This window comes from Scleropages formosus, chromosome 25 (assembly GCF_900964775.1).
Source record: "Scleropages formosus chromosome 25, fSclFor1.1, whole genome shotgun sequence".
In the NCBI taxonomy this organism is placed as follows: Eukaryota; Metazoa; Chordata; class Actinopteri; order Osteoglossiformes; family Osteoglossidae; genus Scleropages; species Scleropages formosus.
In genome coordinates, this window is record NC_041830.1 from 17,993,857 (window position 1) to 18,005,090 (window position 11,234).

At 56.9% G+C, this 11,234-nt stretch overlaps 2 protein-coding genes across 2 annotated transcripts; both read left to right on the top strand.

Moving 5' to 3' along the window:
• The first annotated feature begins 21 nt into the window (after nucleotides 1-21).
• On the top strand, nucleotides 22-4,401 carry LOC108921524 (complexin-4-like). Its single transcript, XM_018731014.2, has 5 exons — nucleotides 22-1,003; nucleotides 1,612-1,701; nucleotides 1,853-2,038; nucleotides 3,180-3,267; nucleotides 3,380-4,401. Exons 1-5 carry the CDS (start codon nucleotides 879-881, stop codon nucleotides 3,602-3,604), a joined length of 714 nt encoding a protein of 237 aa, XP_018586530.1. The 5' UTR covers nucleotides 22-878; the 3' UTR covers nucleotides 3,605-4,401.
• Nucleotides 4,402-7,425: 3,024 nt separating this feature from the next.
• LOC108921386 (retinal homeobox protein Rx1-like) lies at nucleotides 7,426-10,321 on the top strand (the record flags this gene model as incomplete). The annotated part of the gene is made up of 3 exons (XM_029248995.1): nucleotides 7,426-7,552; nucleotides 8,660-8,880; nucleotides 9,070-10,321. Coding segments are annotated over 3 exons (795 nt in total), but the record flags the coding sequence as incomplete, so codon positions are not given.
• Nucleotides 10,322-11,234: the final 913 nt, after the last annotated feature.

Consider the following 11,234-nt stretch of genomic DNA (forward strand, 5'->3'; position numbering starts at 1 on the left):
GAGAGTACGTGCTCTCACACACACACACACACACACACACACACACAGATGAAACACACACTTCCTGGTGTGTAGAGTTCAGTTTTTAGCATGAACACGAGCTCCTTCAGACCTCATCTTTGTTTTGTTGGGAGGCCTTATGTGGCTTGAGTCAAAGGTCACGAGGGCGCTCTAACCGTTGGAGTGAGCAGCACCTGTGTGCATCCACTACTTTACTTGTTCCTCTAATGTTTTTAGGTGCACCTCAAATGGTGCGATATCCTTACCCCTTCGGTGCGGAAGATGTGACTCCGCCTAGCGGGAAGTGATGAATGTTGCGGCGAAACGTCACACTGAAGTCCAGAATAAACTAGACTTTGGGACGAAGTTCGGCACATTTTTCTTTTATTCCTGTTCTTTCCCACCGTGCTGCCGCCGCTGGGTTTCCACACATCCGCAGTCAGACTACCTGAGGCTCTGACACACTAGTGCACTGGTTCCAGCAGGGGACAGTTATGGACACCACCACCCCTGTCCTGGTCCACAGTCTATCTCAGAACCTCTCCCTGCAGAGTGGGGGGGGTGCATGTGTCCACAACAAGACTTATGAAGTGACCTTTGTGTGTGTGTGTGTGTGTGTGTGTGTGTGTGTGTGTGTGTGTGTGTGTGAGATCTACCCGTACAGCAGGATCATCTTTACTTTATGCAAGGGTGCAGCGGGTGCTTAAGTGTTCCAACCATGTTGCTGTGTGTGTGTTGTGTTCAGCATTGCACCCCCCCCGGCACACACAAACACGTTCATTCTCGGTGTTCTTTGCTGTTCTTCATTGTTCTTCCAAAGGCACAGACATGAAAGCAGCTGCACTGAGCAGGTAATAAAGACATGGATAAAGGGGATTATGGGATTGCGGGTCTTGTTCCTATGGCAATGGCACCTCCAGAGGACGGGATTACGAGCTGAAATCCTCCTGTCCGCCTTCTGTCACTGTCCCTTCTCTCTGCACCTGTTGGACTCTTTCCCAAGGTCAGTGGGTCAGCTGGGGGGTAGAGGGGTCAGTGATGATAATTATATTAATTTAATTATATTAATTAAATGTGACCATTAATGATATGAATAAATAAACTGTTCAGTACAACTTTACTAGCAGTTGGCTGAATGTCCCCAAGGTTCTTTCGGTGATCTGGGGGAAGGGGGTTATTGGAGTCTCCCGTGTGTGTGTGTGTGTCTCAGTATGAGTGAGACCTGATTTAGGGTCACAGCCAAAGTCAGCCACCTCTGTCCCCAACTGACTGCTGCAGTCCTACAGTTTGACCAGTGCTGGACAGTGGACGACTTCCTCCTCGTGCGAGACGGCAGCGCGTGTCGCAGCCCTTCGGCCGAGTGTGTCACATCTTCCTGCCATCTTTCCCATGTTTTTTTACCCTAAAGGCAGAGGGAGCAGCGCCTCGGCCCTGGGACTCGGCAAAGAACACGGAGCGGATTGTTGGAAGGAATGATGGGAACTAAGGAGGAGGGTCTCTACCTTGAGGCGGAGGGCCCTGACTCGCAGTGACTGGGGGAGCGTGTGCTCGCGACCCGCCCGCTTTCCCTTGACTCTCTCTCTGCTCCTTGCTGTCTCCTCTGTCCTGCAGTGTCCGGTCGAGCCCCCGGCTGTCAATCGCGACACTCCTCCCTCGTAGCCATGGCGACCCCATGCTGACAGCATCGGACCTTGGGCCAAGGTGAGGGCGGTGCCGCAGCGGGGGGGGCGCGTGTAGCCACTTAAGCCCTTGAGCTGTTTTGGTGGCGGTACAAGAGGGAGAGACACCCCGGTCCCCTTGCCTCGCGCTCTTCTTCGCCCCATCCAGCACCTGTGTCCCCGCACCCCCCCAGACCCCTTGGACCCCCCGCCATGGCCTTCCTCATGAAGCACGTGCTGGGCGACAAGCTCAAGAACATGGGTGGGGGAGGCGGCGGAGACGAGACCAAGACCGACTCGGACGGCAAGGAGACGGCGCAGTCCAAGGGCATGTCCCGCGAGGAGTTCGAGGAGTACCAGAGACAGCTGGTGGAGGAGAAGTAGGTCCACACGCCCGTCCTCACCTGTCCTCCCGCCTGTCTTTCTGAAATTGGCCGTTTGCAGACAGTTCGGTTTACGTCCATTAGTTTGCTGTGTCCAGAGCTCTGTACCGTGGTACCACCACCTGAGATGTTCTCTTGCGGTTAACGATGTTCAGCTCTGTGTGTGTTCTGCTCTAATGGGGAGAATGCAAGTGTGTTCTCACATGGTCAGGGAACTCTTGCTCTGTGTCTGGGGGAACTTCCTTACACATTCCTGCACTCTGTGACCATGGAAGGTGGAACTGGGGGGTAAAAACAGGGGTTTATATCTTTGCGCTCTCCACTTGGCTGAGTTACGAGGTTACGGCCCCTGAGCTCACATCCTCTCTGTGTGTGTGTGTGTGTGTGTGTGTGTGTGTGTGTGTACGTGTACACACACACGTAAGCCCAGCCCCCGGTGCTCCACAGCTGTCGGTGTCACTCACGCCTCTAGGGTGCCTGTGGTCTCAGTGCTGCTGCCCACATGCGGTGTGGTAGAACTATCCTACGGTAAAGCCGATCACATTCTCACCTATCGCTATCCACTTAATGAGATTTGGCAGCAGACGAGGCCCACGGTTTCCACATGGCACTTACCCTACTTACCGCGGTGAATGAGGAAGAGGAGCATGGTGCTGGGTGCTGTGACTGATCTGTGCAGCACAGTAAATGCCACAGTAAGGAGGTCCCTCTATAGGATTACCCATGAGCTCTGAGGTCCACCGAGGGGCAGCTGACCAGGAAGGGGGGCTGTGGATGGATTCAGGAGGGGATTGGGGTCAGGTTGGGTCAGGAGGGGTCAGTCAGATCCAAGGCAGGGTCAGGTGGGCAAGGGCCAGGTCATACTTATGCCTGTACCTCTATAATGTCTCTTTAAATTGAAGACCTTTTTTTTTTTTTTTCTTCTTCTTCTCTTCGCAATTTCGTGTTTTCCTGTCATGGAAAAAATCACATAAAGTACCGCGGTACAACCGACAAAAACATTTCAGACTCAAGAACTTTGTCATTTAAGGACAGGTTTGACTGAGGAATCAGTCTTCCAGCACATTGATCATGTGCCCACAGTGCTCTGTGCCTCTGATGCATCGTGCGTGCGTGCGTGCGTGTGTGTCCTCTCTAGGATTCAGCGCGATAAGGACTTTGCCACGAGGAAGGCAGAGCGAGCAAACCTGCGAGTGCAGCTGAGGGATAAATACCGGCTTCCAGAGGTACATGGTGACGACTCCTCCCTCTCTGTGTTTGTGTGTGTGTGTGTGTGTGTGTGTGTGTGAGAGCGAGAGAGAGACATACTAACTCTACTCCCCTGTCTCGTGGCTAAAGAGCGCCCAGGACGACGCCACCATCCAAATGGCCGGGGGCGACGTTTACCTGCCCGAGGAACTGGCCAAGATGGTGGAGGAGGACGAGGAGGAGGAAGAGGCCCAGAACACACTGCTCGGAAAGATCCAGAACCTGGACCTGGACTTCGACAGCATCAAGTCCAAAGCGCAAAGCACGCTGAGTGAAGCGAAGCAGGCTGCCGAGGAGAAGTGCGCCATCATGTGATTGCAGCTCTGCGGACTCGAACCCTGAGCTCCCGCTTATTTGCTTCTCACGGCGCCAAGTGTTTGCTCGCAGAAACACTTAGTGAAGTGTGACCGCTTGTATGAGTTTGCTGTGCGGTAACCAGGGCAATGGCTGCAGCTCAGGAACCGCATGGAAAACTGTGTGTGTGCGCACATGTACATATGTGTATATGTATGTATATACTGTGTGCGTGTGCACGTACCTGACTTTACATGGTAGGAGAGCTGCTGTAGGGTGATGTGTGTCTCTCTCGCTTTGCTGCTTGATGGTCTTGGTCTGGCTCTATAAATGTCCACTGAATGTCCATGTGAACCTGTCCACTCTGTCCTGTCGCTTTGTGCTGAAATGAATTTGAACGTGTGTGTGTGTGTGTGTGTGTGTGTGTGTGTGTGTGAGAGAGAGAGAGAGACAAAACAACTCTATTACAGCTTCTTCCAGTTGTTCCAGCCCTCATGATGGATTATACTAGTAGGCCGGGCTGGGGGGGCTGAGCCCAGCACAGGGGGTCACAGAGGTGGTGGGTGGGCCATGTGGGGCGGGGCCTCATTTCAGATGGGAAATGGACATGTTTGATTGACAGGTGTCAACGTGTGATCATCATTTTAGTAGTGGGTGGGGGCTTTTCTGCGCTGCCTTCACTCTGTCCCTCTCTGTCTATCGTCCAGAAAGACACTGTACCTGTGACCTCCGTCCACTTCCAGGCGCAAACGTTCCGACCATCCACTACGTCTTTCTCGTACAGCTCTGGTCCTGGACAGGCGTTCAGTCCAGCTGCGCTCCGGCTTGTCTCGCTCACCAGAGACAAGCGCCACGGAGCAGGTTTAACTCTCTTAACACTTAAACACGGTAAATCGGTTCATTACGTCCGCTGGCTGCGGATCTTAACGTGTCCGTTAAACATCGTTAATGCGTTTAAATGAATATGTTGTGTTTGCACACGGTTAGAAATCGTTGTACAAAGTGTGACCCTTTGCTCTAGTGGACCGTGTGTCCCTTGGTCCGTTGGACTGCCTGAGCCTCCCGTCCACACTGAGCTCCACGGGGACGGCTGCGCTGGACACCAGCGGAGGGGACATATCAGACAACATTGTCTGTCAAACGATTCATCCAGACAGGGTTCGTCAATGTCAGTTATCACACATTGACAACAGAAACAAAAAAACAAAGTACATTTTAATGTATCTGCTTGTGGGGCTTTTCTACGACCAACACGACGTCTCGCGTGTCTCTGAAAGCGGAACCCGGACCCCGTATGTCTGTACGTAGCGGCGCGTGCCAGTATGCGAATGGACTTTGTCTTGTACGCGATGCCTTGAAGACGTGGCGGTGCGGTGTGGGAGACTGGGGTGAGGTCCCCCACCCAGAAGAAATGGCGCACAGTCCTCCTCCTCCTTGTAGGCGCACTCTGGCGTAGCGCTGGAGGAACTAGACCTGTACCCAGTAGGTTTCCAGTTCAAGTCTCACGGCTGTTCTTCGGGGAGGGGCAGTGTCCTGTGTGCAGTGTGCACCGGGTAAAAAGGTGGTGGAGGCTGACAGGGTGACTCTAGGTGAGGGGTCACATCCCCCCCCCCCCCCCCCCCCCCCCCACAGCAGCTCAGCTTTGTCCCTGGAAAGATCAAGGATCTTAAACTGTCATCTGATGAAGCAAAGCGACTTGACGGCTGCGCCGCGCCGCACCTTCGCCCCCAATTTGCTCCCAGTTCCACCGAAGGGCAAACGAGGGAGGAGTAAAGCTGGAGCATTTTAAAGTGACAAAAGGATTAGGGACAGCCCCCCCCCCCCACACACACACACTGCAGCAGCAACATTTGATGCAATCCTTTGCTGTTTCTCCTGTGCGTCCACTTACTGAATCATTGTTCAGTACTTAATATCATATGTTCGCAACTCTGAACTGATTCAACTGAGAGACGGCTCATGCTCTAATCCTACCGACTGTAACGCCACTGACCCTGTAGAGACGATCTGGACTAACGAAGGAAGTGCCGCGCTGACGCGAGCGCAAGAGCCAGTAATTCCACACGAAAAAGATGAACGCGCTTCGCTTTTTCAGGTGTGACGTGTCAAGCGGTGCTCAGTTCACGCCTGTCTTACAGAAGTTATCGTTGTTACTACATCATAACAAAAAGAGCGACGAGTTCTGAAGAGCCTGCTGCACATGCTTGGTTGGACATGTTGCTAGTTTCTGGACCTGTTTGTGTTTGTTTACTGAGAAATATTAAAAGAAATGGGAGTGTGAAATGGCGAAGGAATAAACGCACGTCAGGAGCCCAACGACAACACTTGTTGAACGCTTATTAATTGTTCTTATTCATATTAGCGATGAGTTCTGCAGCTCTCTGCTGAAATGTGGCGTTCCTTGTATGAGTGCAGTATCTTCACATTTCAGTGTCGATTACATGACTTTTCAGTGGAGAGAATGGTAAAAATAAGGAATAAATGCAATCTACCCCCCCCCCCCACTTCCTTCACAAATGGATTTTAAACGTTTTTGCCACTTCTCACCGAGCAGTGAAGTTCCTTTCTTCCACTCCTGCTCTCTGTCCCACCTGTGTCCCCCTCTGGCCCGCACACACTGGGTGTGTGACTTCTCTCTCCACGTCCCTATTTTTTCTTCATTTTTTCTTCATTGTTCATTATTCCTCCCCCCCCCACACACACACGGTAATTGCAATTAGTGAGCAGAACACAGCTGTCAGTCACTCTTTCGGGGAGGAGGGGGGCACGACGGGGGGCTAAGGAGTGTGTGTGTGTGTGTGTGTGTGTGTCCGTGTGTGTGTGTGTGTGTGTCCGTGTCCCGCATGTTATTGCGCGTCTCTCTCTCTCTCTACCATCAACGGAGCCCTCGAGCTCCGCGGGACCGTGGACCGTGTGCGCGTGCACTGCGTCTCCAGGACACAGGTGGGACAGCGCAGAGAGTGGCTCGCGCGCGGACAGGTAAGTTCCACTGCGACACGGCCTGGGAGAACTTTTTACACTGGTGGAGTAAAAGTAAGCGTCGGAGGGGGAGACCGGCTTTGTTCTCGACATAATAATAATAATATTAACAATAATAATAATAATAATACATGTACAGCTTGAGCTAAAAAAGGCTTGAATTTTACAAGAAGCATTTTTTCGCTTTTACCTCCTTTCCTTTCCTTTCCTTTTCTTTTCCCTCGCGGTGACATGATGACAACTTTTACACGAACTAATTCATTGTCCTGCTGCTAAATCTCGAGCCCCGCGGAATATAATTATAAAGTCCCGGACAGCAGCGTTTCCACTCGACTTTACTTTCCGTCCCTCTTCGTCCTTTCACGCGTTTAGAAAGCATCCCGCCGGAGGACAGGCTGCAGTAGCTGCTGCTGCTGCAGAAGGTTCGAGACGCGCAGTCGTCGCGTGACACACCCCCCACCGCCCACCGCGTTCCAACGGCGTCTTTCCTTTGATCCCTCTGTCATGATTCCATATCAAAGACTTCTTAAAAAACGTTCAGCACGCAGCTGCTTCTCTCTGGGACGCGTTTCCTGCATGTTCACCTGTTCGCCCCTTCGTACACCTGTACACAGGTACAACACAGAGAATGTCCACAAAATAGCCACTTTGTCCCCTGCTTTTCTCAGGTGGGGAAGGTGGTGTCCAGAGGGACGGAGGAGGACACGTCTCCACCTGCGTGCGTGAACCCGGCACTCGCACGCGCCTGTCCCCTGGACGCCACGAGCGTGGAGGACGACGGCCGCCTCTCCTCCGGAACCTTCCGCGACGCGGGGAAGGGATGCGGCGGCGGAGACGGCGCTGTGGGCGCGGGCGGCCGGGTCCCGGGCTTCGGCAAAGACCGGGAGCCGCCGCCGAGCGCGCTCAGAACGGACGTGGAGCGCCCGGGGGAGCCGGAGAAGCGGGAGCTCTCGCACCCGTACGACGCCGCTGACCGCTCCTCCTTCCGCCGTGAGTGCGCGGCGCCCCCTCGCGCTCCTCGTACACCTGCCCGCACCCGTGTGACGGCGCGACCTTCGAGCTCCGGGTGATGGAGGGCCGCGGGTCCGAGAGCGGTCGAACGCCCGCCCTCGTGACCGCGGCAGCCTGGAGCGAAGGCGTTCGACCCGAATCGCGCCCCAAGCTGCGAGCTGCCGCGGGGCACGAGCTCCGCACCCCGTTTTCCACACCGTTACGTCACTGTCGGCAGCGCTGAGCGGGGAAACTTTGCGTCGGCCAACGCGTTCCATTGCGTCACCGTGTGACCCGACCCGGGCGCCGCGATCCCTCGGTCGGAGGGTGATTACGTGGATTACGGCAGGGCTACAAAGGGTCCTCGCTTTACCGTAGGGGAAAGGGGGAAGCAGAAGCGCGGCCGTGGGTTAAACGCCGTGTGTCTGAACGCGCCGGCGAACATTAGTGCTAGGCGGTCCCCGTGCTTCAAAGAAACCCGGTCGCCTTGGTCGATGGAGACCGCTTTCGCAGCTCTCGTCACTGCTCCGGAATGTTCCGTTAAACAGATAGACGTTCTCTGAGCGTCGACACCAGGCCCCCGTCCCCGGAACCCCACGGGGCTGCGATGCCCCGACCGCTCTTTGCGCTTTGCCCGCTCGTCCGCTGGGTGCTGTCGCTCGCTGTTAGGGAGAGGGAGCCGTCAGGGTCGGAGCGGTCGGTGCCCCCCCCAGCAGACGCCGTTAGCCCTCGTACCGTTCCAGACGCCGATGGTGACTGCGACCGCCTGAAGGGTCGGGATCCTGCTGTCATCCGCGTGCCCGACGCAACCGGACGCACCGTGGCCCGCAGACCTCGCTCGTCACGCTGGAACCGGGTTTATGGAGTTTCGCCGCAGGACGACGTTTCCTGACTGCCGCGTGACCGTGCCGCGTGTAAGCGTCACGCGTCGTCACACGGGACGCAGCTGTTCTAACACCAGTAGCAACAAGAAAAGTTCTCCTTGCATCTCGACTTCTCCACGGAGGAATTTCACCAACGCGTCGCAGCGTGTGTGCGTGCGTGTGTGCGTGCGGCAGAACGACACGTCCGGACCTGCGGGCTGAGCGCTCTCGTCCCCTCTCGCAGACACGGCGCTCTTCTCCAGCGAGGGCCCCCGGGAGCCGGGTCCCGAGGGCAGCGACGGGTCCCCTGAAGGGCCCAAGAATAAGCACCGGCGCAACCGCACCACCTTCACCACGTTCCAGCTGCACGAGCTGGAACGCGCCTTTGAGACGTCCCACTACCCCGACGTGTACAGCCGCGAGGAGCTCGCCCTCAAGGTGCACCTGCCCGAAGTCCGTGTGCAGGTGGGCTCCCTGCCCTGCCCCACCTCCCCCCTCCCTCCCTCCCTCCCTCCCTCCCCGGTCCCGCCCCTTCCAGGCCCCGCCGCTCTCCACCCCTCTCGCCTCCCCTCTCTCCTCGGCGCTCCAGCCGCTCTTTACCCTTGATCCCGGAGAGCCGTGCGCCACTCTGCGCTGTGCTGTCTCCCGGTCCAGGTGTGGTTCCAGAACCGCCGCGCCAAGTGGAGGCGTCAGGAGAAGATGGACTCCGGCGCTGCAAAGCTGCCCGAGTCACCCGTGCTGTCTCTGAGCCGCCCCCCGATGCCCCACCCCGGCGTCGGACCCGTGATCAGCTACACCTCCCTGCCCCTAGACCCCTGGCTGGGCTCGCCGCTCTCGGGGGGGGCACCCACGCACTGCGTCCCCAGCTTCGTGGGTTCCGCCCAGGGCCCGCATCCCTCGTACCCAGGCCACGCCTTCCTCAACAGCCCCCCGGGGGTGGGGCGGGGCATGCAGCCCGTGACACCCTACCAGTGTTCTGGAACTTTCTCTGACAAGTTCCCGCTGGAGGAGGTGGACCAGCGCAGCTCCAGCATCGCCTCGCTCAGGATGAAGGCCAAGGAGCACATACAGTCTGTGGACAAAACCTGGCAGCCCATGTGACACGGGGGACATGGGACACGCAGGAGGGACACACGCGGGCTGAGCGACACGTCCGTTCTTCCACTGGACAGTCGGGCTCCGCTTCATGCAGGCATTCCCATTGTTGTTACTGTTGTCATGGCAACATGGCACGGGCTACACGCGAAAACCCGCTGACGTTTTGTCCGCCGTGCCCTGCAATGACCTGCAGGCCAGACACGGAGCGACGGCGCTCGGGATGCTGGGAGCACGTCTGGGGCACGGGAGGGAGTCACTCTGGGTGACGGTGGCCATTGGTCGAGGTGACGACCGTCCTGGGGGGTCCACAGCGGTCAGAGACAATCGGGCTGGTCCCACAACGAGAAACTGCAGAGCGAGTCGTTCCCGCCGCTCGTCTTGCCAGCGAAGCGCATCGGGACGGCAGTGTCCACGCACGTAGGAACCGGTGTCACGCCGCATCCACGAGAAGCCAAAGTCTGCGCGGTTCCTCCTGCGGGTGGAGAATAAGGAGCTCGAACCCACAGCCACGTGTGCCGTGCGCAGCTCTCATTTCACCGTGTCCGGACCGAGGGCCGTGTTGTGTGACGAACCCAGATACCTGAAATAAACAAATGATGGTGAAGTGACGAAGTTCAACGCTTTCGTTCTTATTTCGTGTCTGAGACCGAAAGAGGCTCCGACTGTAAGGGTGAGCAGCAGGAGCGGAAACGGTTAAGGACCCGCAACCGGGCGAACACACACACAGGGGTCACACTCCCACTCCCACCAGCCCGTTAAGGAGATGAGGCTCCAATCAATCAGGCCATGGGGGGCTCTGGGGGGCTCTGGGGGGCTCTAGGGGGGCGGAGCTGTTCCTGATTGCCCCCCGTCGCTGTCGCTGGAGCACATGTTCGGAGCCCGATCGTCCAGCTGCGGTTGCATCAGCGCAGTCTCAATTGCATGTCCAGCAGATGGGCTGCTGGGAGAGTCCTGGCCGGGGGTCCACACACACACACACTCTCTCTGGAGATAACACACTGAAAGGGAAGACGTGCTGCGCTGTGAGGATAATAAGGGAAAGAAGCGGAAGTAATAGGGTTTGATGAAAAAAGCTTTTCAGTGAGACACAGCTCTTTCACATGACATCACTGGGGGTCATGTGGGAGGGAGGTCGATGGGGGGTCAGCGGGGGGGTCGGCGGCGGCGGCGGCGGCAGAAGGGGGGGGGGCAGTTTAATGGCTGGCGCCAGAACACAATGTGCATCTGGTACGGAAACCCTTCAACACACAACCCTGGAGCGAGAGCAGAGACCTCTGGGGGGTAAGGGTTAGGGTTAGGGCTAGGGCCAGCCGGTCCCCTCCAGCTGTGCTACGGCTGCTCGCGGTACGCAGCGCAAAGGGCCCACGGTGACAGCAGGACCCATCCGCTGGTGTCTGACACAAATGCTCCCCTGCAGAGACTCTTCAGCGCCACAAGGAAGGAAAGGCGCCGCTCCACTCAAGCGCTCCTGCACTCTTTCTTACACTGCACAGTGTGAGCTGGACACCCTCGCACCCTCGCACTCTCGCACTCTCAGCACATCCTCCGACACTGAGCCAGCGGCGCTGCGTGCGGTACCCGAGAGCACGTGGCGTTCCGTCCTCCGTCCTGCAGGTGTCGCTGTCCGTTGTGCCAAACGCCCGCGTTGAGCGCACTTTGTCCTCCCGCCCTGCAGGTGTCGCTGTCCGTTGTGCCAAACGCCCGCGTTGAGCGCACTTTGT